The sequence below is a fragment of the Apteryx rowi genome, unplaced genomic scaffold (genome assembly GCF_003343035.1).
Source record: "Apteryx rowi isolate R43461 unplaced genomic scaffold, aptRow1 scaffold_67, whole genome shotgun sequence".
NCBI classification, from domain to species: domain Eukaryota; kingdom Metazoa; phylum Chordata; class Aves; order Apterygiformes; family Apterygidae; genus Apteryx; species Apteryx rowi.
The window spans coordinates 240,139-264,622 of record NW_020450949.1 but is presented as its reverse complement, the minus strand read 5'-3'; the positions used below and the strand labels follow the sequence as shown (position 1 = coordinate 264,622).

Sequence of the window (24,484 nt, the reverse complement as noted above, 5' to 3'; positions counted from 1 at the left end):
AATAATCTTTCTATACATAGTAGTAATTCAGAGCTCACTTCTACAGCAAAGCATTTCTGAAGTTACCAAAAATAACTTAATGGAAAGTTTCACAGTAATAATTATAGCTCAGTAATTTTTTATAGCATAGCAGAAAAGTTCCAAACATTTTGCTGCATTTTATTTCACTTCCATTTTGCTTTTTGCAAGACTGTTATTTGAACATTACTTTTAGAGCATAACATCAAATGTGACAGGATTATGTCATAGAATAATACTATGAATGTGAGTAGAGTTACTGAAGCAGGAAGCATGTATAAACTTAAACTTATACCTAATAATAGATATTGAGTGTTAAAAAGGAATTCAAAATTGTGAACATACTACAAAGCAAAATCTGTGGGGTACATTACCAATAAATGTGGTTGTCAAATAAGCATAGAGGGACTCATTACTAAACCAAATGCAAAACATTAAATAGTGGTATGAGGGAAAATGCTTACAAATCTTATTTACAATATTTCTGTGACTTGTTCAGCCCAGCAAATAGAAATAAAAAATTCTGGAGCATAAAACTAGACAAGGGTGCTGCCCTCCCAAGCAAAGTAACATCAGTGGGTAATGAGGAAATGGAGCAACGGGTGAAGGGAGGCATGCGAGAAAACTGCTTAGCAGACTAGAACCAGGAAACCTCCTCCACTGCCTGGTTATGATGTATTAAATAAGTGTCAAAGACCAGAATAGGGCTTTCATACAATAGCTGCTCGTGACACCTTGTTATGATACTTGCCTCTTTGACAATGGCCAACAGCTATCATGAATATGCCCTCATTTTCTTCTAATATTCTTACGTGAAGCAGTTTGCAGCTTGTTCGTTGAGAGTTTGCAGATGCTTCTGAATATACAGTGATTATCAGCCCAGTGTGCTGCTGCCACTTTCATGACCTCACATCCAGCATGTGGGGATCTGTATATTTAGGGCTTAATCCAACACAGTTGAAGTCGGGGGGACTTTTAACCTTAACTCAGTAATACCGGGTTAAGGATTTTAGAGTACAATGTGCAAGGAGTGTGCTTTGCTAGAGTGTCACAAACATTGAAAAGAACAAGCTCTTCAGGCCTGAACCACCAGCCAAGAGAACACCCTGGAAATGATATCGCCAGCAGCCAGCGCTTCCCAAAATCTGCAAGTGTGCTTTAGTGCACACAAGGGATAGATAAACAATACACAGAAATAAATTGCTTAGAGAGAAACTAAAGGAGATAGAAGATGCTTTGAGTCAGTTATCCTGGAGAAAATATTTTATAAATGTTATTTCCATTGTGAGTCAGGTTGAGAAGATCACTGTTATGGGAAATTCTTCATCTAAAAAATTCTGAGATGGAGCCTTTATTCAAATAACCAGTTTATGTGCGTGTAGTGTACCACTCACATTTAAATAAACATCTCGCAAGCCAAGGGAGTCCCCAGTAAAAGAGACCTGCAGTCTGCAATGCATTCTCTAATGTCACCCGTCTGCCCTTTTTTTCAGATTACTAAAAACTTGCCTAAGCCTGGGCGGTAGGTGGGGGCTCAACCCAGTATTTGTTAGTGACTCTTAAAATTTGAGTCAGTCTTCACTGCTGCCAGTCAGGATCTGACAAGGAAGACCTGGCAAAAGGTTTATGCTTGCTATTATATTGGCATATTTTTGGCTTCTGATTTTATTATACAACTAATTCTGTTTTCATGTTAGAAAAAGATTCCAAAATGCTCCTTGGGATATGCTGTGTTACTTAATGAAACACAAGTGCTTTGTTACATTCTAGTTTTTAATAAAAGTCACATGTACTATTCAGACAGTTCTTAAAATTTTACAGTTTAGTTAGAGAGCCACAGGCTAACATTAACAGGCAACTGAAATAGCAACAGATTCCCTACTAAAATCTTTTTCTCTATATGCATTCACTGATTTCTACTGAAAGGGTGTCCATTTACAAATACAAAAGGTTCACAGGTAAATATAAACAAATCAGCTAGATGAAATATGAACCTTAGCTCCTCAGACCTGCCAATGTCACTTGATAATTGTTGATATTGAGAATTATTTGTGTCTCAGTGACCTTATTAGACACCTATCTCCTCCAAATCTTTTGTAGTTGTCAGTCCCTCTTCACAGTCACATGGCGTTTCATTCCATATTGCTAATTAAATCGAAGGAGGGGTTCCTCTTGGGCCAGCAACTGTGGGGTACTAGAAAATTGAATAGTAATAAAACATAGCAAAGTATTAAAAATAATTGCTTTATTCTGACTTAACCACTTGTTTCCTAGATGGCCTTGGGCAGTTTACAGAAAGGCAGGAACAGCAACTCACCGATTGCTTGGGAGACCTAATCTAGGAATTGCATTTTGAGGCCCATTGCCTTTTGGACAGCAGCAAGTAGAGAACAGTAAAATAATAATCATTGTTATTTATAGCTGTCCTTCAGTTCTGAGAAAACGCAGCAGAGGGTTTCTGCTGTTCTTTTGGGATGGCTTCTGGAGTGTGTTTGAAGTTTCCAATGGGAAGTTTTTACTGTTCTCTTCACAGTTCATGGCATTAAGTGGACATGCAGCAATGGAAACAGCAGTTCAGGGTTCTCAGTGGAACAACTCGTGCAGCAGATCCTTGATAGTCACCAGACCAAGCCACAGCCTCGGACACACAACTGTCTCTGCACTGGTACCTTGGGTGAGTAGTAGGAGTTGGGCTGAGAGCACACAATGATTGTAGCTTAATCCAGACTTGGAGTAGGGTTTGTAGTACTAAAGTGCTAAAAGTGTTGTACCATGAAATGTTGAGACACAATGAATTGTGTATCAGAATTCAGGTGAGGAGACAGAAGTCTCAAATGTACAAAGATGTAACTGGAATTTCTGGAAAAAATGCAAACACTTTGTAACCTGCAAATTCTAATACATGCCCTCTCTACATCACCTGCTCAGAAACGCATGTTCTCTTCTACATGCTCAAAGTTCTTCCAACTTTACCCTCTGAACTCCTTGCCCTGCAGCCCACTTCCACTGGAGAAAACAGGCTCAGGTGGTTAATTACAAGGTATCACTGGGATAAGACAATCACAGGTTTTGTTTAGATATCAGAAAAATACAGAAGGAAATTTTCTTCCTGTTAAAGAAGATGGGTTTTTTTTGAGTGAGACTGAAACAGCAAAAATCAGCATCCTTCCTATCTGAACTTTAAAATAAGCGGTAAGATGAGTGACTCACTCTTCCAACTCACCTGCATTACAGCCAGCCCTTCCTGGTACTTTGGTCAGGTAAAATGGTACATTAATTAGACTTTAGAGAAATCTGTAAAGAAAAGCTGTCTGTGTTTCACAGGGTTTATTTTTCCTTCTTTTTTGGGCAGATGCCTTATACAATTGAGATTTAAGTAAGAATGATGACCTTGGAAATACCTGGGTTTGGATTAAAATTCAACCCTTAAGGCTCAGCGCTTTATCCAGGCTTGCAGATCTGAACATGAATTTTTTTATTCTTCCCTTTGATGTTTTGTCTTGTGCTAAGTCCACTGCACGCTTTTTAAAGTAACAGTGTCACTTTGCTTTATAGCAGCTTGCACATTGACCCGTACATTCCCAATTTCTTAGTTATACACAAAAACTGCGGTGTGAAAGCCTCTCTCTTGTTCACTCCATGCCTAGGAGAACAGAGAGATTTAATATCACATTTAGTCTCAAAAGCTCTGTCCTGAACTACTTTAAGTGACCTGATTCAGATCTTCAGCACATAATAGAGAAGCTTCCCTTCAAGGGCAAGGAACAAAAGATTTAGCAAATTACAGTGTCTACACAGACACTTTATGTTACCCAGAAGATGGCATTTATAATTACAGCCATTAGCTATAAGGAGGAGGTTTCTTTCCCCCATTAGTCATTATACAGGACACTAACTAATGTTCTTACCTCATTCTGGGGAAAATGAATCAATTAGAGAAAGAAACATCAAAAATTCATGGGCTGTTCTTCTTTTAAAAAAGGCAGTTGCTGCACCAGAATTGGTGGTTAAGATGCCTTCACAGACAGAATCATTTACTTTAGCCTGCCTAATTTCCCAGCTCCCAGAAATTCTAGTGATGTTCATCTTCTGTCAGGCAAGTAAAGGCACCAGTTGGCTGAACTTCTATGGAGAGTTGCCTTCTGGTGACCTTTGCTTGAGGATTCTTCAGCCTCTGATACCATTTGCTCTCTCTGCATGCAGCCTCTCAAAGTATAAAATGTTTATCTGTCAACATATGAACAACTTAGAACAAGAGAAACATGTTCCCATCCTTATGGGAGGAAAAATGTTCTTTATTCTGGCTAATGTACTTTTTATCTAATAATTTGATTGACAGCTGTAAGAGATATGATGAGGACAAGAGAATAAGGGAAATAATCTAGGAACAGGATGATGCCAGGGACAGGAGCACAATACAACATCTGTCACCTCTAGATTACCAGTCAGAATCCCACCCACATGAGTAGTTGCCAAGCCATCTGGCATCAGCCAATGTGAAGTATTCAGTATCTGTGTTGCAGGAGGTTGAGGTCTTGTCTGTGATGCAAATGAAATAGGGCCTACAAGGCAGAAATCCTCTGCCACATCTGACAGAAATAGTCCTTGCTTTACAGACATTGTCTGAGATCAAGCACATATTTAAATAAGACTGAAACTGGACACAGATGCTGACTCCCCTCCTTCTGCTTACACCTTCTTTGATCAGGGCAGGGAGGAAAGAGGAAGTGGGTGCTATGTGAGGTGAGAGGAGTGCATGTACACAGGAGTATTTGTAGGTTACTGTCACTGCACACAATGGATCTATGCATTAGATGGAAAGGGAGTTGCAAACCTGGCACTGGCAAGAAATTAATCTTATTTTTAAGCTCTTTTGCTCTCTCATATATGCACTCACACTCTCACACACACATACATAAGTATGGCTGTCCTTTGCTATGGCCGTAAGATTCACAACTAATATTGTTTTAATTTTGTATTTACTGAATAACAAATGTTGTTTGTTTTCTGGAACAGGGGCAGGAAGCAGCGTGCATCACAAGTGTAACAGTGCCAAACATCGCATCATATCACCAAAGGTCGAACCAAGGACAGGTGGGTACAGCGCTCATTCAGAGGTACAAAATAACGATGTCTCTGAAGGCAAGAATGAGCACAGTCACGGCAAGGCCTCCAGCCGAGAGAAGAGGAATGGCAAAGTGGCAAAACCGGTGTTGCTCCATCAAAATAGTACTGAGGTTTCTTCTACCAACCAGGTGGAAGTTCCTGACACAACCCAGAATTCTCCTGTGTCCATCAGCAGTGGATTAAATAGTGACCCGGATATGGCTGATAGCCCAGCAGTCACTGGTGTGTCCAGTATGGCTGTAGCCTCAGTTATGGGAAGCTTGTCACAAAGTGCCACAGTATTTATGTCAGAAGTCAGCAGTGAAGCTGTGTATACCATGTCACCCACCTCTGGCCCAAATCAACACCTTCTGTCCTCCGATGCAGCTGCACAAGGACTGGTACTTGCTGTGAGTTCAGACGGACACAAATTTGCTTTTCCAACAACAGGCAGTTCAGAGAGCTTGTCCATGTTACCTAGCACTGTCTCTGAGGAACTTGTGCTCTCCACAACTTTAGATGGAAATAGAAAAATTCCAGAAACCACCATGAATTTTGACCCAGACTGTTTTCTTAACAATCCCAAACAAGGGCAGACTTATGGTGGAGGAGGTCTGAAAGGTGACAGCATCAGTACCAATATAAGGCAGTCACCCACAACAGAACGTGGCTTCAATTTCAGTACAGCTCTCACAAAAGAAATCAAAACTGAGGACACATCTTTTGAACAACAGATGTCCAAAGAAGCATTTTCCTCCACTTCTGCGTCTAACTCTCTCACCCTCACTACAGGTTCAGGCTTGCTTCCATCTGGAGGAGGTCTGAGCCCAAGTACCACCTTGGAGCAGATGGACTTCAGTGCCATTGACTCCAACAAGGACTATTCTTCCAGTTTCAATCAGACCGTCCAGAGCCCTCATGTTCATCAGACCCCTTCCCCCAGCTTCTTTCTGCAGGATGCCAGCAAACCTCTTCCCCTTGAGCAAAACACCCACAACAATTTGAATGACACAAATGGCTCATTTGTGAACACATTAGGAATCCCCAATGTCAAAACAGAATCCTCATCCCAAACCACTTCCAACTGCAATGGCACAGTGGAAACCAGAATAGAGTCCACCTCTTCTCTCCAGCTCATGCAGTTCCAAACAAACTTCCAGGCTATGACTGCAGAAGCTGAAGTTCCCATGGAGACCTCCCAGCAGGCAGAAGGGAGTGAAAATCTACTTAAATCAGGGGATCTTCAAGCCTGCAGCACAGAACACTACTTGCAGCCTGAGGCAAATGGGGGTATCAGGAACGGGAACAATCTCCCTATTCTTCAAGGAAACATGGTACAAGGACTCTATCCTGTGGCCCATCCCAGCTTAAATAACTCCTCCAACATGGAGCTTAACTTGGACCACTTTGATATCTCCTTCAGCAACCAGTTTTCTGATCTAATTAATGATTTCATATCTGTAGAAGGTGGGAGTAATGCTCTCTATGGACACCAGCTGGTGTCAGGTGACAGTGCCGGACTATCTCAGCCTGAAGACAGTAACAGAGCAACCTACAACCAGGCTGAAATGTGCATTCCTTGCTGCAGTCCTCAGCAAGCCAACATGCAACTCAGCAGCACAGAGAATGGAGCCAGCACGATGGCATACATGCATGTGGCTGAGGTAGTCTCGGCAGCTGCAGCACAAGGCACCTTGGGGTTGCTACAGCAGAGTGGGCGCTTATTCATGGTGACAGATTATTCACCAGAGTGGTCTTACCCTGAGGTAAGTTTAGGGCTTTTACTCATTAACAATTACTACTTTATCTTTCATTGCTTTGTTATTAAGGGTTCCAGGAACTGTTTTGTTACAGCTCTGACAAGGCTTTTAAATATTTTTCTTAGAACTAAGAGCATCGAAGGCCATTTGCATGTCTGAGTATACTTTTTATTAAGCACTTCCTTACCCTGACAGGACCCCTTCCTTCACTTACGAAGCATCTGAACGGAAATGTTTTGTTTCATTGAAAAGCAAAGCATTTCTCATGTGATGGCTTCATGGTGCTACCCAACCACTTTAGAGCAATAGAGCTTGTAAACTGGAAATGACCCTTAAATCTGGCTTTAATGTTCTTAGTAGAGGAATTCCTGACCTGCATTGCCCTAATGAACTCAGCATTTACCTCTTTCCGATAGATTATTGAAAATCAGTTGCATGCACCACGAATTAAAAATGTTGGCAGCCCAGACTTTTCTGATGTCAAGGAATGCTAGATCAAAGATTTTCAGTTTAGAAATGGACCAGTAATAAACAGGCAGGTTGTTCTGGACAAGCAAAATTGCCCTTTGTATTTTCCAAGTCCAGCCTTGGAGCATTGCTGTATGCGTTGCCTTATGAAGGTGTATATAATAACTGCTCTGGAGCAGATCTCTCTGTTCCAGTTGGCTAGCGCTATCTGATCACTAGTCCTGCGGTGCTGCACCCTGTAAGCATATGTCTGAGACCACTGGATGTGGACTTGTTAGTAGGTGAGACACCAGAAATCTGCAATGATGAGATTAGTTTATTTAACCTTCAGCTGAATGATCCTGTGATAACTCCAGGACCATGATGTTGCAGGAACAGGTGATGAGCTGGTATTCAGCCTTCAGTGGCTCTAAAAGTTGACCTGCTCTGTAATAGGGGACTTGGTATGAAAACATGGGTGTTCACTCTGCAGATGGAAAGAAACTGAGGTTGCCAGCCTGCATGAATGACTGGCAGACACTGATGAAAAGCCTCATCCAAGAGTTCCCACCCTCCATTTAGTTGCTCTCCCTCCAGACAATCCATCTTGGCTAGCAAGATACTGGTACAGGCTCAGGTTTAGTGAGCAGCCGAGGACATACAGCCACTTGTTACAGCATAACCCAGAGTTTGTGCAGTCAGCAGCTGGCAGGACAATCTGGGACTTTCTAGGATGGGAGATGCCCAGGGGCGTCACCTCAGTCTGCCAGCTGCCAAATCCATAGCCCTGTTTAAGAGACTAGTTGGTCACTGATCACCTACCACTCACCACCTACTGGAATTTACTCTCTCTTGATTTTGGTGGAAAATGTCTGAATGCCATTCTTTTGCTTCTCTCGAGCATAATGTTAAAAACTGAAATGAAGTGTCAAAATGATGGTGGTCACTACCAGTATTTTCTAATCGACCATTTAATACAGAACAATAGTACAATAATGGTCTGCTGGCAAGTGAATCCTTCTGAAAGTCATCGCCAACAAATAATAGTGGCTCAAACTCATCTGTCCACAAAGGACCTGATCTGAAATAGTATGGCAACTACCGGTATATGTAGTCTTCTGGGTCAGTGCATGTTACCAAAGACAAAGGCCTACAAAGAATACAAATGTCATCTTAAAGTGGCAGTTGTCTGCATATTTCTCACAGTACTTCATGCTGTAGCCTTCCGAGTCTACAGGTCGTCACTGGTCTTTTATTTTTATTTTATTTTTCCAATTAGGTTTCATTTGCAAGAAGCACAATATTGGGGGGGGGGGGGCTATGTTGGATTACAGACAGTGCTTCTGCTGGGAGCTGTTCTCTGGGCAGTTACACTCTCTTTATTTATGTAGAAGGCCCCAAAACTCAAAGAAAAACGCACAGCAACCCTGCAGTCTTCCTGTTGCACTTTTTTTCCTTTTATTGTGCTACCATGGAAACCTTTTTTATTATCCCATTACCACACTAGTGAATTGCTGAATTCCTGCTAGCAGAGCTTGGGTTATTTCTGTTTTATATGACCATGAGGGCTATAGACTCACCAGGACATCTTTCAAAACCAGCATGGGTCCAGGATTTCTTTCTCTTTGCATGGATTCATATCTGGAATTTCAGGTTTTTATTTGCAAGCACCTCAGAGTAATACCCCAACTATTAATTTTCTTTATTGATAGACAGTATTTGCCACATAGAAGTAGTGAGATATGATGATACTTCTTTTCCTGCATTTGCAACTACTGGAAAAGAATCCTGAATGCTGCAGTGTTGCATTTGTGCAGCATTTCTGTGTCCTAGACTCACTGAAAATTGAGACTGCTCAGTGCAGTTTCTCTGGCACAGTAGCTCCAGCACAGGGTTAAGTATCAGATGCTGCTGTTTTGAAAGGCACTCAGAAAGGGCCATGAGGTTTCAGGAAGTTTACTTGGCAATGACAGAGTTTTATAATTTATACGGATTTCTCAGCAGGGCCATAGGTATCTCATCTTGCAGTAAGCCCAGAGCACTGGTCTTTTTAGTAGAGAACTGCTCAAAATTGCACTCTGATATTGTCATGTCTGGCACTATTTACATTTTTGCCTTCTAGTATTACAATTGCCTGATTGCTGCAGTTACATCAAAAAAATATTGCATAGCCTGCACTTTTTTTTATCTATAAGCAACCCATGGACAAATTTATATTGTGAACTCATAAAAGGGTCAGAAAAAGCCGTAAAAAGGAACTGTCATCTCCAAAACAAATTCTACCTTAGCTCTACAGGATTCTTGGAATCCAGCACTGCTTGGTTTGTCACTGTGATAATTTTGCTTCCTTCTGTGTTACAGTTTTCACTTAATATATGCTTGTAAATGTTCTCCCATAGTGGTAGGTGTATCTCTGGTACATGGTGTGTTTGCCTTGTTTAAAAGTAGACTGGAACTGGAAGACTTGTCAAGCAAAGCATCTGACAAGGTGGTAGTAAATTTTTCCAAACACGTGTTACCTCTACTGAGTTTCCACAGGAATTGGTTTTATATTTCCTAGTAGCCAAACACTTAACAGAAAAAAAAATGCTGTGCTGTCAGGGTCCTTGTTCAATAGCATCTGTGAGATTAGTCACTGTGAAACGAATCCTGTAAGCCTCTGATAACTCTTGCCTTAATGCTGAAGAAGTATGTGCAAACAAAAGCTCTTCTCTTGTTCTGGCAGAGCTTCTAAGTCATTCTTGGGGATTTGAGGGACCCTCTTGTTTTTCCACTTTACTTGCAAGTTCCCTTTTTTCATCAGCACCTTTTCTTGAGGGCCTGAGCCAAAACCACTGATGTCTCTGGAAGAGAGTCATTATGTTGTAGAAGTCGGTCTCAAATACTTTTATCAGTAGTACTACTACAGGCTTATGTAGAAAAGCTGTCGTTCTCCTTTGCTTTTTTTCTGTTGTCATAATTTACTTCCAGATTTTTCTGTAGATTTTGCTAGCCTAGGGCAGATAAAACGGAGATTCTAAGTAGAAGGGAATAAGCTACAGTAGATGCATGTTAGGTAAGTAGGTCAGTTAAGCTGTGTGGCTGAGTTAAAGATTCTGTTCATCCAGCCATGCCTATGTGCCTTGCTGGCATTTCTGTCAAAGGCTTTGGTGGAATCAGTGTGGTTACACTTTGCTTGGCCTGATGTCCAGCAAACACTCAGGGACCCAGGAAAGCCACAGAGCTACGTGCAGACTTTGCAGCTGGTCTGCTACAGGGCCTGGCAGATGAACTGCCGAGCTCCGCAGTCAGCGAAGGCCAAGGGCTTCAGAAAGGGCTAAACTCGCCCAAGCCAGAAGAAAGGCCCTGAATCAGGGCAGGTTCTTGCTCAGGCCCTGAAGTGAAAGTGTCTTCTCATTGGTTTTCTTCAAACAGTGTGTTTGTGAGCTCAGTTACAGATGAGGTGACAGTGTCAGCAAGGGCAGAGTGACCTTGGGTGCTCACAGGAGTGGGGAGAAGAGCCTGGCTAAAAGAGCCCTTCCCTCAGGCAGACTGAGAGGGCCCGTTCCTCTGCACGTGTGGACAGGGAAGGCCTCGGGGGACACGCATAGCAGAGCCCTGGCTACGTCAAGGTGACATACTGCAGCTCAGGGGAATACCAGATACTTGTAGTCCCTTCTGGGCCCATCACCACGCAGCTGTGAGAAGGCTGGTCAGCCATAATGACTGGAATAAAACCAGGCTGTCGTGACTAAGCAAACTCCCAGGTGTCGGTAGCTTCCGCTCAGGCGCTTCTGGCTGCTCGAGAAGCCTTCCCGAGCGTGCTGCTGGCTGGGTGCAGGCCGGGAGAAGGCCAGGCTGCCCCCATGTGCACCGGCTTGCCCCAGATCGCCCCGTTCTCCCCTCGATGGCCGGGGCCTGCCGCCCAGCTCCGGGAACGCACCGGCGGCGCTTCCCGGGAGCGGAGGCCCCGGAGTGGGGCGGGCGCTGCCGCCCGCGCTCTTCCGCCGGCCGCCGCCCGAGGGCAGCACGGCAGCGGCAAGGAGCCGTTCCCGCTGCCGGGGCAGGGCGCCTGCGCTTCGGCAGCCTGCCGGAGGGAGCTCGCGGAGGGCACCGTCTCCTCCCCCCGGCGTAAGGAGCCTCTGGGTGCTGCTGTGGTGTGAGACAGATCTTGCTACTAGCCGCGCCGCTCACTCGACCCCGGGGCTGGGAAGGATGGAGCTGCATTGATTCACATTTGCCATCTGTGTCAAAATGCGTAGCGCTGGGACGGGCTGTTGCTCAGGGACCAGATGTCAAAAGGGGAGAGAGCTTACAGATCTCGCATCTATTCTGCAGTAATGGATTTACTGATGGGGCTAAAGGGGCTGGAGTGTCCCACACCCCACCTGAGGCGCAGTGCAATGCTGGGCCTGCTCGTGGCACCACAGGGAGATACTGTTCTGGTCTCTATTGCGGTTGCATGTGTTGGGCAGCAAAGGATAGCCTGGGAGCTTGGATGTGCAGCAGGGAAAACACCCCTCTCCTGGCTTCATAGAAAGCTCAGCTGCTTTCAGTTACAGAAATCCTGTGTTGCTTTCTTTCTAATGTGCCTTTTATGACTGGGAAGGCTATTTGAATTGCAGTGTTGATGCTTTTGCTGAAACACCAGATTCTTTTAGAAAGCAAAGGTTACTTGTAAAGAGTTTTAGTATTGGGTTAGGCCTCTGAATTGGGAAATTCAAAGGGTAAAACTCATGCTGAACCATGCTGTCAAGCATAGCTACACAGCGCCACTCTAACTGTTTGAATTACTGTTAAATGAGTGCCTTACTGGGTTTTCTACACTGAATTACACGTGATACATTAGCAGCAGTAGCAAAGGTGACCATTACAGATGAGAACTGGATTGTGCTGGATACTAACCCTTGCACATCATAGCCAATGATATTACCAGTGATGCAAAATGGTATTTATCCAAAGTCAGGCATATCTCTGTCTGTCACAGCTTTACAATCTCATCCTGCTCCCAGATACTTGAGAAGGGCTTCCACTGAAACTCCCTGAAGGATTGCTCTCATCCCAAGTGCTGGCTACAGTAAGCGCCTGTGTGGTGCATTGGATGGCCACAGGGTGCCACTGCTCCCAGCCAGCTGGATGAACTCAGCCTTACTTCTACAGGTCTAAGTGCTGGATGTGGGCTGGTGCATTTTTGCACCAGCAGGAGAGGCAGAAGAGGCACATGGTAAAGACTTCCACTTGGATTTTTCTCTTCTTGCAGCACAGTTGGCTGATAGAGCACTGCTGAGATCCTTGGCAGAGGAAGGAGAAAGGTCTGGGCCAGGCTAGGCCCAGGTTGCTAAAGTCATGGCTGAAGGACTCTGCAAGTGCTGCCCTGCTCTTGCATAGCCCTGTCCTGGGTCACCCCTGTGTCTTCATGCCTCCGTATTTAAACAAGTTCCCAGTTCCCAGTCAAGTGGAAGGTGCGCGATTGCTGTTTCTAGTTTAGATGTTCCCTGGTCATGTTCTGTCAGATTCACAGTCCAGCTCCTGTTCTGCTTTGAATTGTGCCTCTGGAGGTGATATGTCACCTTTTATGTCCTGTACACAGTCTTCCATCCACATCATAAGAGTCAGGGCAGTGACGGCAAACTTGCAAAATTCTTGCCATGATTGACCTGTGGCACTTTTCAGCGGCAAGCAGACAAGGCCTGAAGACTGCCCAGGTGGCAACAAGAGCTGGAGGAAACTGAGGAGAGTGTGGGCAGGAGATGGGGATAAGTATTCAGCAGTTAAAAGGAGCTGCCAGGTGCGAGGACTGTTTGGCATGCAACATGGAAAAGATTTCCATCACTGATCTAGGAGCTGGCAAAGTGTGGGACTTGAATGTATGGGCAGGAGGTGGGGAGTAGAAGGAGACAAGAGAAATAAAGGTGCTCAAGTATGGAATACTATCTGTGTTTTTTCTCACACAATGTGAGACTTGGTGGCCAAAGGCACCCCAGACAATATAATCACTTCCCTGTGAAAGCCAGGCTGTGGCATGGAGTGATATGGACAGAGAGCAGTTTAGGCAAGACACTCGGACTGTAATTTTGCAACAACTGGGATATCAGTGTTGGCTGGTGCCAGGGATCTGTGTTAGCATGGCAGTTCTGTTAACCTTCATAATGCTGTTTGCTACTCATGCCATTTCAGTGCATGGTCCTCTCTGAGGATAGCTTCTTTTGTAACACTGTTTTTTTGCTCTTTTCCTTGTAGGGAGGAGTAAAAGTCCTAATCACAGGTCCGTGGCAGGAAGCCAGCAATAATTACAGCTGTCTGTTTGATCAGATCTCAGTGCCTGCATCTTTAATTCAGCCAGGGGTGCTGCGCTGCTACTGCCCAGGTAAGGAATGCCTCTCTCCTAGAGCTGGTGGTATCAGAGCAAGTCCTTAGCTTAATAGTGTCACATATATAGCTGTCTTTTGTGGGGGAACATGCGGTGAATTGTTGCCATTTCTTTCACTTGCTTTGTCTCACCTGAAATCTACCCATGCACCTCTGGCTGCATTTTCAATTAAGTTACATTGCTGCTGTGGAAGCAGACCTCTTTTAGTTCGAATGGATTTAGTTGACCCACATTCACTTCCAAAGGATGCTGAGCGAGAGCTGGTAGGAGAAGCTAGACCATATATGAAGATCAAAGTGCTAAATGTCTTTTATCAAAGCACTAAATGTCTTGACTGAGCTCATGGGCCCATTGTACAAGGTAGCGTACAAACGTTGAGGAACTTTTCCCTTTTCTTTGACCCCTGTAATGTGTGAACAGCAATTTAGTCTTTTTGATACATAAAAACAGATCACACAAGTATCATTTAGAAGCTCTTAGCATTGCTTTCATTTTGAAATAGATTAAATATTAACTGATATTCAGACATGCATTCACTGCCTTGCTGCCTCTTAATTTGCCTATATTCTGCACTTTCTCTTTGGCACTCACACAATGAGAATGCCTCCAGGATCCCTGCCAAGGTTTTCAGTAGCACTGGCACCCAGTATATGACTTTAAGTTTATGCAAAATAACTTAACTTTATCATTAGGCCCCAGCTTCCTGCTGAAAACACAGTGAAGATGGTTAATCTTTAAGAACACGTGTGATTCTGCATTCTGCCAAAACAGTCTGTTGGCTTGACTCAGAAACTTACAACCATCATGTTAAAATACAGATTGGCATTTTCAGTTTGTCTAATCACAAAAATATCGTGACTAGACAATCACCTACTCTCACTGCATCTGCTCTTGCCTTGCCTCTTTGCACCTGGGGGGATCAGTAGAATAATACCTAACTGCGTTTCTGCAAGGAAGTCTCTGTCTCACTGCGTATTCTTTCCTTGTAGCTCATGACACTGGGCTCGTGACTTTGCAAGTTGCCTTCAACAATCAGATCATCTCCAATTCTGTGGTGTTTGAATACAAAGCCAGAGCTCTGCCAACCCTGCCTTCCTCCCAGCATGACTGGCTGTCCTTGGATGGTAAGAAGCACCCAGTATTCTTTAATAAAGCTCAACAAATGGGGGGGACTGTGAATGAATGAAACTGCTCCTGGGGAGTGCGGGATGGGTGGAAGTGTGCAGGGGGTGAGTCTGTGCTGTGGGGAAGGTCTGTTGCTCATTGCTCCATTAATCAGGCCTCTTGCTGAAATGTTTTATTAGTTTCCTAGTGTGAACAAAACGTGGCAGAGGGACACAGGGGTGTTTGCTTCATGTGAATAGAAAGCTGCTGTCTCCCCAAAATGGGGACAACCCAGTCCCTAGCAGGAGAGGAGCTTCTGCCCTGCAGTGGTGTTCCCTGAGAACTCTGACCTTGAGCTTATCTAGAAAAATGTGTATTTGAATAAGCAGAAAGTGGGAAGATGGCAAGGCAGTGTACAGAATAAGGAGGGGACGTTACAGGCAGCCACTGCTGTGGTGTCTACATTCTGCTTCAATACGTAGGAGTTATCAAAAGGGGTAGATACAGCTTCTCTCAAGCACCTGAGAATCTCAGTGCCAGAGCAATCTGTGCTTATGGCAAGCTAGGCATTCTCTGGCACGTACCGGCTGCAGTCTGCCTTTTTAGACTCACAAGACTTGTGACAGTATCCCTCATGCCTTGTAGGGATCAGCTGGACACTCAAATATTAGCTCTTAGCCTAGCATTTGGCAGAAGAATCCATGATTGATCAGAACAGAACTGCTGTTATCTGTCAGCACTGAGAGATGGGAACACAGGCTTTGTCTGGATTTATATAGTAATTCTGTGCATGCAAATCTTATGTTCAGGTTTATCTGGTAACCCTGTGCCCCCCAAATTTATTTTACAAAGGAGAAAAATGGGAAGAGGGTAATGGGGGAACTTAGGAGCCTGAAGCATCAGGCTATAGGAATTGAATTGCCCCACTTGAATTACCTATGACTGCCAGGGCTGCTTAGAAAAGCTTTTGGAGGAAACAAAAAGCCAGTAAGTGCCTCTAGGAAGCAACAGATCCACTGGCTGATCTCAGTTACTTCTGTAGTACACTGACTGCATTAATTTTGTTGGTTTTCTCTCTGGGTAAGGATTGGATAAGGTGCCAGTGTTAACAAACTGCTCAGCAATTTCATTTCTCTTCCTGAATGTGATTGCTGGAGAGATGCAGCTTCCAGCTCAGAACCAGGAGATCTTGGGAAAGAGCTGGTTTGTATTAACAGCCATGACAGGCTGGAAAAAGACCAGTGATATTACGTTCATCCTTCTTTACTAGAGAGACAACTGCTGGGGCACTGCGTTTTGTGCAGTCTTAGCAAAGTCCTACCACTCCTGCTTCATGACCCATTTGTTAAGTGTCTGTTTTCTCTGCTAAATATAAGAAACAGATATGGTAAGGTCAGATCCCTAGTCTTCGGAGATCTCATAGCTAAGAGACTGATATTAGCATTACACAGCATTGCATGAAAGAAATCACGGCAGTAGTAGTTTGTAAAGGGCCACACTGAAGATGAGGGAAATAGCTAATATACTGATTCACTTCGTTCTTCAGTCAATTAACCTCAGCCTATTTTGTCTGTCATTTGCAAACGTGGTAACGGTTATACAGCACGTGCTTTGGAAAGTCTACCATGGATATTACTTTTGATATCAGTCTAATAACTTTAAAATATTGCTATCATTACAAAGATTTGAAGTAGCATATGTTACTGTGTTATTATAATACGTACTTTGATGGACATGACAAATACGTAGAACTGTTTCACTTTAACTGGAGAAATATTGAACAGTTTTGAGCTTAATTCAGACCAGTTAAAAATCCGTGTAGGCAGTGTTTGCAAGGTTTTTGGTGGGCTCGCTTGTTCTATCTGGGAAGCCCTGACAGAAAAAGCTTTCTTCACTAAAATATTCACAGATGCTTTCTCCATACCATTAGCAACTGTGAGCCTAGGTACTAGTCACATGGGTCAAATCTCTGAGCACCCTGACACTGGTGATTAAAGCATACATAGTTCATTTCTGAAAATGTGAATGCCAAGATTGGGTCAGGAGGCGCCATTTCTAACCGGATTCTGAGAGAGAAGTGTGTGAATGGGTGCAGAATTTGAGCTGACATTGTTGGAGATGACTGGGGGGAAAAATCAGAAAATAAAATTTCCTTCAAAGTAGCACCAGACATGATTTCAGTGGCACAGTGCCTGTCTCTTCAGCGGTTGAAGTATATCCATTAGTATTAGCAGCAGCCTGACGCATCCTTGTCGTGGCTCTCCCTTATCACTGTAGTATCATAGAATGCACGTGCTTTCAGTTTCTCTGCTTTCTAACCTTAGGGTGCTGTGATTTCCATGCCACATACAAGAGGAACATTTCAATGAAGTCAGGATGGCTATTGTAAGAGTAAAAAGAAATTTATGACTTGGTTGTAGAGATATACTTACAAATAGAATTTTGGCCTAGAAAGAACTCTTAAAGAGGAACTACACAAAATCTTATGTTCAACATAAAATTAGAGTTTGCTTGACTTCTGAGTATTGGAAGAGGCTGTATTTGTTTTTCACCTGCTCCTGAAAGTGCATGTTGCACGTGAAGTGCAACAGATACTGATATGTTGGAGATTCAGGTGTTAGCAATCTCTCCATTGTGGCATGCAAAGAGGACACAGTTTAAAACCCTTGCTAGCCGCTTCTCTCAGTGCTGGTGAATTTGAAGGAACTGCAGAAGGTGGCCATGGGGGCTGTAATTTCTGTCTCTGGTGGTCCTGTAGCTTGCCTGGAAGCTGCTGGTTATGAGGCAAACTCTCAATTAGAGCTTGTTATGATGTAGTGATGGTGGAAGGGAGGGGGACTGCAGCAGCGAATAAACTAGGACATTGCTAACAGGAAGGAGAAGGGAGGGGAAAAAAAAAAAAACGTAAAAGGACCGCTGCAATGCAGAAGCCCTTCAGGGGAAAAAGACTGAATAATTATACAAACCATAGGCCTCTGCCTTGATGCACAGTGCTACAAAGGCAGCAAATTACCCTCTTATTTAAAGGACCAGCAACATCTCCCTGTGCATTCTTAGAGAACAAATATTAGCTTAGTTAGCTAAGGTATAAGCTAATGTGAATTGATTTTATCAATAGGATAACTACACAAATTCCTTGGTCTTCTCTGCTTGCTTTAATTGCACTGCATTAAATCCTTACCCTACTGTCAGCTACATAATCTTGAGGGAAAGATTGCAAGGAAAATTTATAGTCCCAAAATATTGACTAGAATTTTAAAGTTCTTTTTAATTAACTCAAATGAACATTTTGAATTCCTTTGCACTACACTGTTAAACACATTTAATGATTCCAGCTAGTATGACCACTGGGGGAGAGGCAGGGTTAATGAAGTCCACAATACCCCAAGGATGGTTTAGTAAAGGGATAAAAAATTTCCATCCTTCATAAGTTTACATGAGCGGTTGTCTTTAACAAAACTCTTTAAAATAAGGACAAAGACATTTGATATATGATCTGTATATATTCAATTACTTTAGGACAAAAATAAATCTACCTCTCTGTTCAGTTCTGCAGTTGTCTGAAAACCTTTAGCCTCAGTTGCTTTTCTTAAGGAGGCAATTCTTTAGCTGCCTGACCATGCCTATCTCAGAGCAAAGTGGCTGTAAACCTCTGCAAGCTCTTCTTGAGAATTCACTGTCCAGTGATAAGTTGTGTCGTTATCATATGCCTTTGCAGTACTAATCCGTGTTATGCAGGTTGTAGCACAGCTCCAGATGTAAAAGGGCAGACAGTAGCAGTTTGATCATGAAAGGATATGGTGAAAATTAAGCTAATAAATGTACAGAAAATTGCTGCCTTCAGGTATGGATTGCTCCCAGTTCACACTAAGATGGTAGACACACGTGGGAACGCTGCCTTTGTAGAATTTTCCAGGCTCAACAAAGAGGGGTTAGCAGAGAAGCATCTGAAACTGAGCAGGCAAAAACAGAGTTCCACAGCGACCAGCAGGCAAAATTGAGCACATACATTTTGCAAGCCAAACAGCCTTAGTGCAGGCACAGAGCAGAGATGCTGCTCACTGAGGGACATTGCTGCACCTCCTGCCATAGAGCCATGTCCTGAAATTCCTCCGCATGCCTGTGCAGCATCTCAGTGGGATCTACTTCCTCCTGGTTACTGCACTAGCAGAGAGCAGCAGTAATATGAAGTTTCTTAGAAACACTTACAGCAACTTTTGGGTTAAGGGTTTTTTTTAAATTCTTATGGGTAATTCTTATGACTATTCAGGGAGTACTTAACCAGTGATTGTAGGGCTTGGAGTCTGGGAAAGATACCATGAATAGGAGGCCATTTTGAATGAAAAAAGGGGAATTGTCTTTCCCAGAAAAAAACATGTCATCAAATAATTTCCCATTTTAGAGTAATCGGTGCTCCAATCACTAGCAAGCTTGGTGTGAGGATGAAATTCCACCTTTTCCAACAAAGAGCAAGTGCATTGTCCATGGGGATCAGGGAGTTGTACTGCAAGTGACTGAGTCTAAAAGGGAAGTATTGTGTGACCATATCCCTTCCTGTCCCCTGTTTCTAGGACTTGAGCAAGTTGAGTGAAGGGAGGTGCGGAGAAGGAGTTTTAAGGGGCAGTATGCTGGGTGGCAGTCCTCTAGAGGACTTCTTCCTCTTTTGATGTGTATATTGCACTACAAAGGACAGTGTACCCTTTCCCAAACATTCACCCTTGTTTAATTCTGAATTTTCCTTATTTTACTCCACAGATAAGTTCTAGCTTTTATAAAGGGACAGGGGGCACCAGCTGCTGATGTTCTTTTATTACTTTTCCAGTTGATTAGAATATTGGTGCTCTTTCTTTTTAAAGGAAGCCTTTCTTCTTCTCACAAATGAAGCAGTTTCATGTGATCCTGATTTCCTCTGATAACTTGGCAGCCTCTTCCCTTTCCTCTGATAAACTGACAGTTATCAAATGCCTCTGTCAGCTCTTAATTCTGTAGCCATTCGACATCACTATTCATTCATTGTCTGTAGAGAAGTTCTCTTAAGTAAGAAAAACAACAAAAAGAAAACAAAAACCCTTCTGAACTGAAAGACAGATCTTCTAGTGACAGATAAATAGCAAATTAGAAAGGCTTTTTTAATACAGATTTCTAAGGGAAAGCATGTGCGTTTACCTGCTACTGAAGCCTTTGCTGCTTTCAAACAGTGTATGTGGACATGACGTTTCCTTGGCTTTGGGGCATTATCAAAAATTCCAAAGAGAACGGTATGAGTACTCCTTTTGAGTACTCCTTTGCATTACACTTACACATCTGCAGACAAGAAGCCAGGAGACGAGTAAGTGCTGTCACTGGGAGGCCAAACAAGATTTTAAAATAATGGGTAGGCATCATGTGCCTGATGTGTTAGGTGTCAATAGGATGGACAAGGGTGAGACTGGTATTGAAGCTAAAGGGTACTGACACAGTGGTCCTGCACTGTGAGCAGGAATTGCTCTTCTTTTCCATTGTAGTATTGCTCTAAAATGCTGCCATAGGTTGCCATGGCACTGTGTTGGTTGGTTGGTTGTTTTTTTTAAGAATCTTGTATTTTTTTAATGGTTAGGCAAGGGGAGATCAAGTTAGGATACATCAATTGTATCTTGCTGCTGATTCACCTTATGGCTTGGGTCAGGGATGTTCAGTCAAGGAAAAGATTATGAGGGGGTTGCAAAAGGAGACTAAGGAAATCAAACCATGTGTGCTATTCAAAAATCTATCTGTACAATGATATTTCTCAGGGGGCCTTTATTAAGAAAGGCTTGGGAAAGCTGCTAATCAAAAGAGCTTTTCTGAGCCTCAGTCTTCACAGCTGTTTAGCAGTGAGGTGAGAGTGATGCTTGGCTACATTTGTAAGGTAATTTGGCATTTGTAGGGCAAATCCCAGTGAAGGGGCTTATATTCCCCCCCCCTCCAAATTTTTAGCTAGTATTGAATTCTCAGTTTAAGATTTGTTTGTCTTTCCCAGCTGGAAAGCATAAAAAGATAGGGTTCTGTTTGATGACTGTCATTTATGTGAGTGTATCTGTTGCCAGACCCGTGGCACCCAAGTGCTGGGTTTTGCATGCAAGAGATACACAGGATAGAACAGATCGAGTGTACTCAGGTTATTTGTGGCAACGCACAGTATGCATGCTACCTGTAGCATTTCAGTTTGGCAGGTATGTGACTGCTGTAATGTGGTGATAGGTGTAAAAGGCAGTAGACGTTCATCATCAAAATCCACTGAGAATATCTGTTTAGCAGGATGTGATGCCCTTTTTAGCATGCAGATGTCATTAGATTCAGACAATGCGGTCTTGTAGGAGCTGAATGTTCAGTATTGGTGAAGTCTTTAGAAATTTAGTTTCACAGCTATAAAAGACCATCAGTGGAAAAAAGCCAGTGTCCATAAAGAGTAGCAAGATGAAATGAAGTGCTGAGGAAAAAAACGTGTCTCTGGAGTCTGCTCTACACAGCTGGTGACAGTTACTCTTCCTTCAGGCATCTGGTTTCAGAATCCTGGGATTACATTCATGTCTTCTCAGCTTATTGTTCATGCTCTGAAACAATTGCATTTATGCTCCAGTCAGATTCTGGATATCTGTTGCTCAGCAGGCTTTGGGTTTATGACACAAACCTCTTGCAGCCTCTCTAACCAGCACTGAAATGAGCAGTTGCTTTCTGACTGGAACAGTTCCTCCTCGCCTCACCTGGGTAGATGCAAATCTGACTTAACATTTTGGATTTTACCATAAAAGATTAGGTACTTGGGTCGTCTTCAGGAAAAGGACTGAACTTTTTATTGTCTTATGGAGCTGTGGTGCATCACACTGGGATGTATGCGGGTTGTTGGTACAGTGCATCAGTATCTTGTTCCTTACCAGAAAGTGCACTGAAAACTGTAAATGTTTCTATTTGTTCTTCTCTTTTCTTTACTTTTACTCTGAAGATGCAATAGTCAGTATGGATGCTTTGTTTTGTTTATATTCCTGCTGAGATCTGTGTTTTCTCATTTTATGCATGATCATTAAGGACGGAATGTTCTACTACAGTTATTTTAGGAAACCTGTCTTTTATTGCTTTGATTGCATTTTCCAAACTATCTTTTTTTTCTATTTTGGCTATGTTATGATTGAGTTGAGGCAAGGAGTATTTAATTTTGTGACCTGGATGTTGTCTTTTCAGCTAGTCTGACTTCATGGTCAGACATTAGATTTCCTCTGGAAAGTCTCTGTTTAGTCTCAGACTGATGACTAAAACATGCTTCAGTGCTTAGATGAATCTTTGCAGGAGTCTGCAGTTTCTTTTTTGGATTAAGTAACATACTGCATGTGACATTCTCTGGAATTTTTTGTGGGAATTTAATTATGTAGAGGAGATACTAACTTTTACTAGCTCTGCAAATTTGCCTTATTAGAGCTATTATTAAAATTATGTTTAAGGTGTGTGTACAGAGATGAACAGGATTGCATATTAGAACTTGGTTGTTTGAAAGTGACACAAGTATTTTCATGTCCTGTTTCTGAATCATTCTCATTTACTTCAGCATGTTCTGTAATACAGATTTATAGAAGTGTTTTCATAAATACCTGTAAATTCATTCTTACTTCAAAAAACTATTGGAAACAGTCTGTGCTAGAGGGAAAGAGGGCTAGAAAAGCAGGATAAGAAGTTGAGCATGGTGTGAGCTTCAGAAGCAAAGATGCTTACTATCATCTCTGCTTTTAGGATTTAGAGAAGAGGTTGCAAATCCTAGGATTTATGTAGACAACATGACACTGAAGGATTTTTTTCAGAGGGCTTAATAGTTTGTGGTTTGGGTATTTTCTCTTGCAAATTTGTTCAGAGGCCCTGTGTATACTAAGGATTCTGAAAATTCTCTGCTGGTGCTAACAAATACAGGCTTTCTAGAAAAAACTTTTTTACAAACTGGTATTTTTCAGACGGAGGAGAAGACGTGGAGAAGTCACAACACTAGAGAAGCTAATAAGCCGCATCTTAGATCACCACCTAGCATAGAAGTATAGGCAGTTAGTGGTATTGGATGTGGAACTGAATGAAGAAGAGTTCAGAATTGTCTATTTCTATCAAGATTTTGTTACCTTTCTCTGAAGCAAAGGATATTACATCCTTTGTACTCCAGAAGCTGGCTTAACACCCTTTGGATTGTTTTTTCAGTCTCAAATGCAGCAGGATCTTGGCCCATGACTGCAACATTAAGGTTGCGGTAAGAGAAGAATTTCTTCATCGCCTCCTCTAATTTTAATGCCATATTCCAGAGTGCAGATTTAGGAATAAAGCCATTCTGCAAGTTCTGACATACTGAAAGTCTGGGTACCACACTGGATCTAGATAGAGGGTGCACAGGGATCTCAGCAAAATGGGTAGCACAGGTCTCGTCTCGATGATATGAGAGTTCAAATCCTGGCTGGATCCCTTTTGCGTGGGAAGCCCATGAATTTGGAAAAGCCAAAGGCCACTTAATTGCAGGAAAGTTGCAGTATGATCTTTGGAGCAGGAGGGAATGTTCTAAGTTTCTAAGTTTAAAAAAAACAAAAAAACTATTCCTATTACATATTTGAAGACAAAACAACTTGCTGCTTCTTGTGAGACTGAAACAACCTCCTTTTTAGTCACAGGCTTGGTTCAGTTGAATGATCTCCTCTGCTTGCTTTGGTGCATTGTAGTAACAATTCCGTAAGCACAAAAATCTCTCTGCTACTAGAGCTCTGGGGGGACCTGCAGACACACAATGAATCATCCTTTTCATAAGCAGCATCCGAGGGACTGGATGACACAGCCGTGGAGAGAACAAAAGAGATTTGTTCCTTCACACTGCACAGCAGTACAGCTACATTCCTACAATGCCCATCTTGCAAAGCAGCCTAGTCTTTCTACGGTGGCTCTCATTTTTCTCTAGAAAGAGGAGCAATGATGGCCAGTTTTCTAGGTTGTGATAAAAGATGTGTTTTTATTTATGCACCACCCAATCTGTTCACAGTGCTTTACGGTTCAGAAAATGGCACATCTGAGGATGCTGACATCCTATAGCATGCCCTGCAGGAGGTCTCCTGAAACCTAAGGAAGAGCAAGGGGCAAGAGTGAGGCCAAAGAGATGCATTTGTGTGGGCTCCAAGGAGGCTTGTTGTTCTCCAGGTGTTCTTTCTTGTGCTGTAGGGAGAACATAACACAACAAAGCCTAAAAATCACAATTACTCTTTCTACTGCACGTGAGATTTTGCCAGATCATGTGTACACAGGCTTTGGAGCCTTTTATCTGGGGAGCTGGGCTTCCCACTCTTCGGGCCTTTGTATTCATTAGGGTTCCTCCAGGTTCACGTGAAAGCCTGCCTCTCTTGTTAAAATGCGTGAGCGACCCCGCGGGGGGCAGCGCAACGCGGGAGCCCTGCGCTGCAAAGCGAGAAATTGCGTGTTCCGCTGCGCGCCCTGCGCTGTGCTGCTCACCGCCCCGCCGGGGGGGAGGGGGCAGCCCGGGGGGGGCCCCGCCCCGCCCCCGGGGCCCCGCGGCTCCCGCCGCGCCGGGCGGTGCTGCGGCGCTGCACTGCGGGCGCGCGCCGTTGCCATGGGGAGCGCGGCCCGCACCGCAGGCAGGGCGGTGCCGCCTATTGGCTCGCGCCGGCTGTAAACACCGCGGCAGCCGCCAATGGGGGCCGGTGATGTCACCGCC

The 24,484-nt window shown here is 43.3% G+C and overlaps 1 protein-coding gene across 1 annotated transcript in view; it reads left to right on the top strand.

The window, feature by feature from the left end:
* The window catches only part of CAMTA1 (calmodulin binding transcription activator 1), a 490,798-nt gene that overhangs the window by 419,780 nt on the left and 46,534 nt on the right, over nucleotides 1-24,484 (top strand). The window contains exons 8-11 of the mRNA XM_026085647.1: nucleotides 2,552-2,692; nucleotides 5,035-6,890; nucleotides 13,551-13,677; nucleotides 14,670-14,804. Coding sequence (XP_025941432.1) covers nucleotides 2,552-2,692; nucleotides 5,035-6,890; nucleotides 13,551-13,677; nucleotides 14,670-14,804 — 2,259 coding nt within the window. The remainder of the gene's footprint in view (nucleotides 1-2,551; nucleotides 2,693-5,034; nucleotides 6,891-13,550; nucleotides 13,678-14,669; nucleotides 14,805-24,484) is intronic.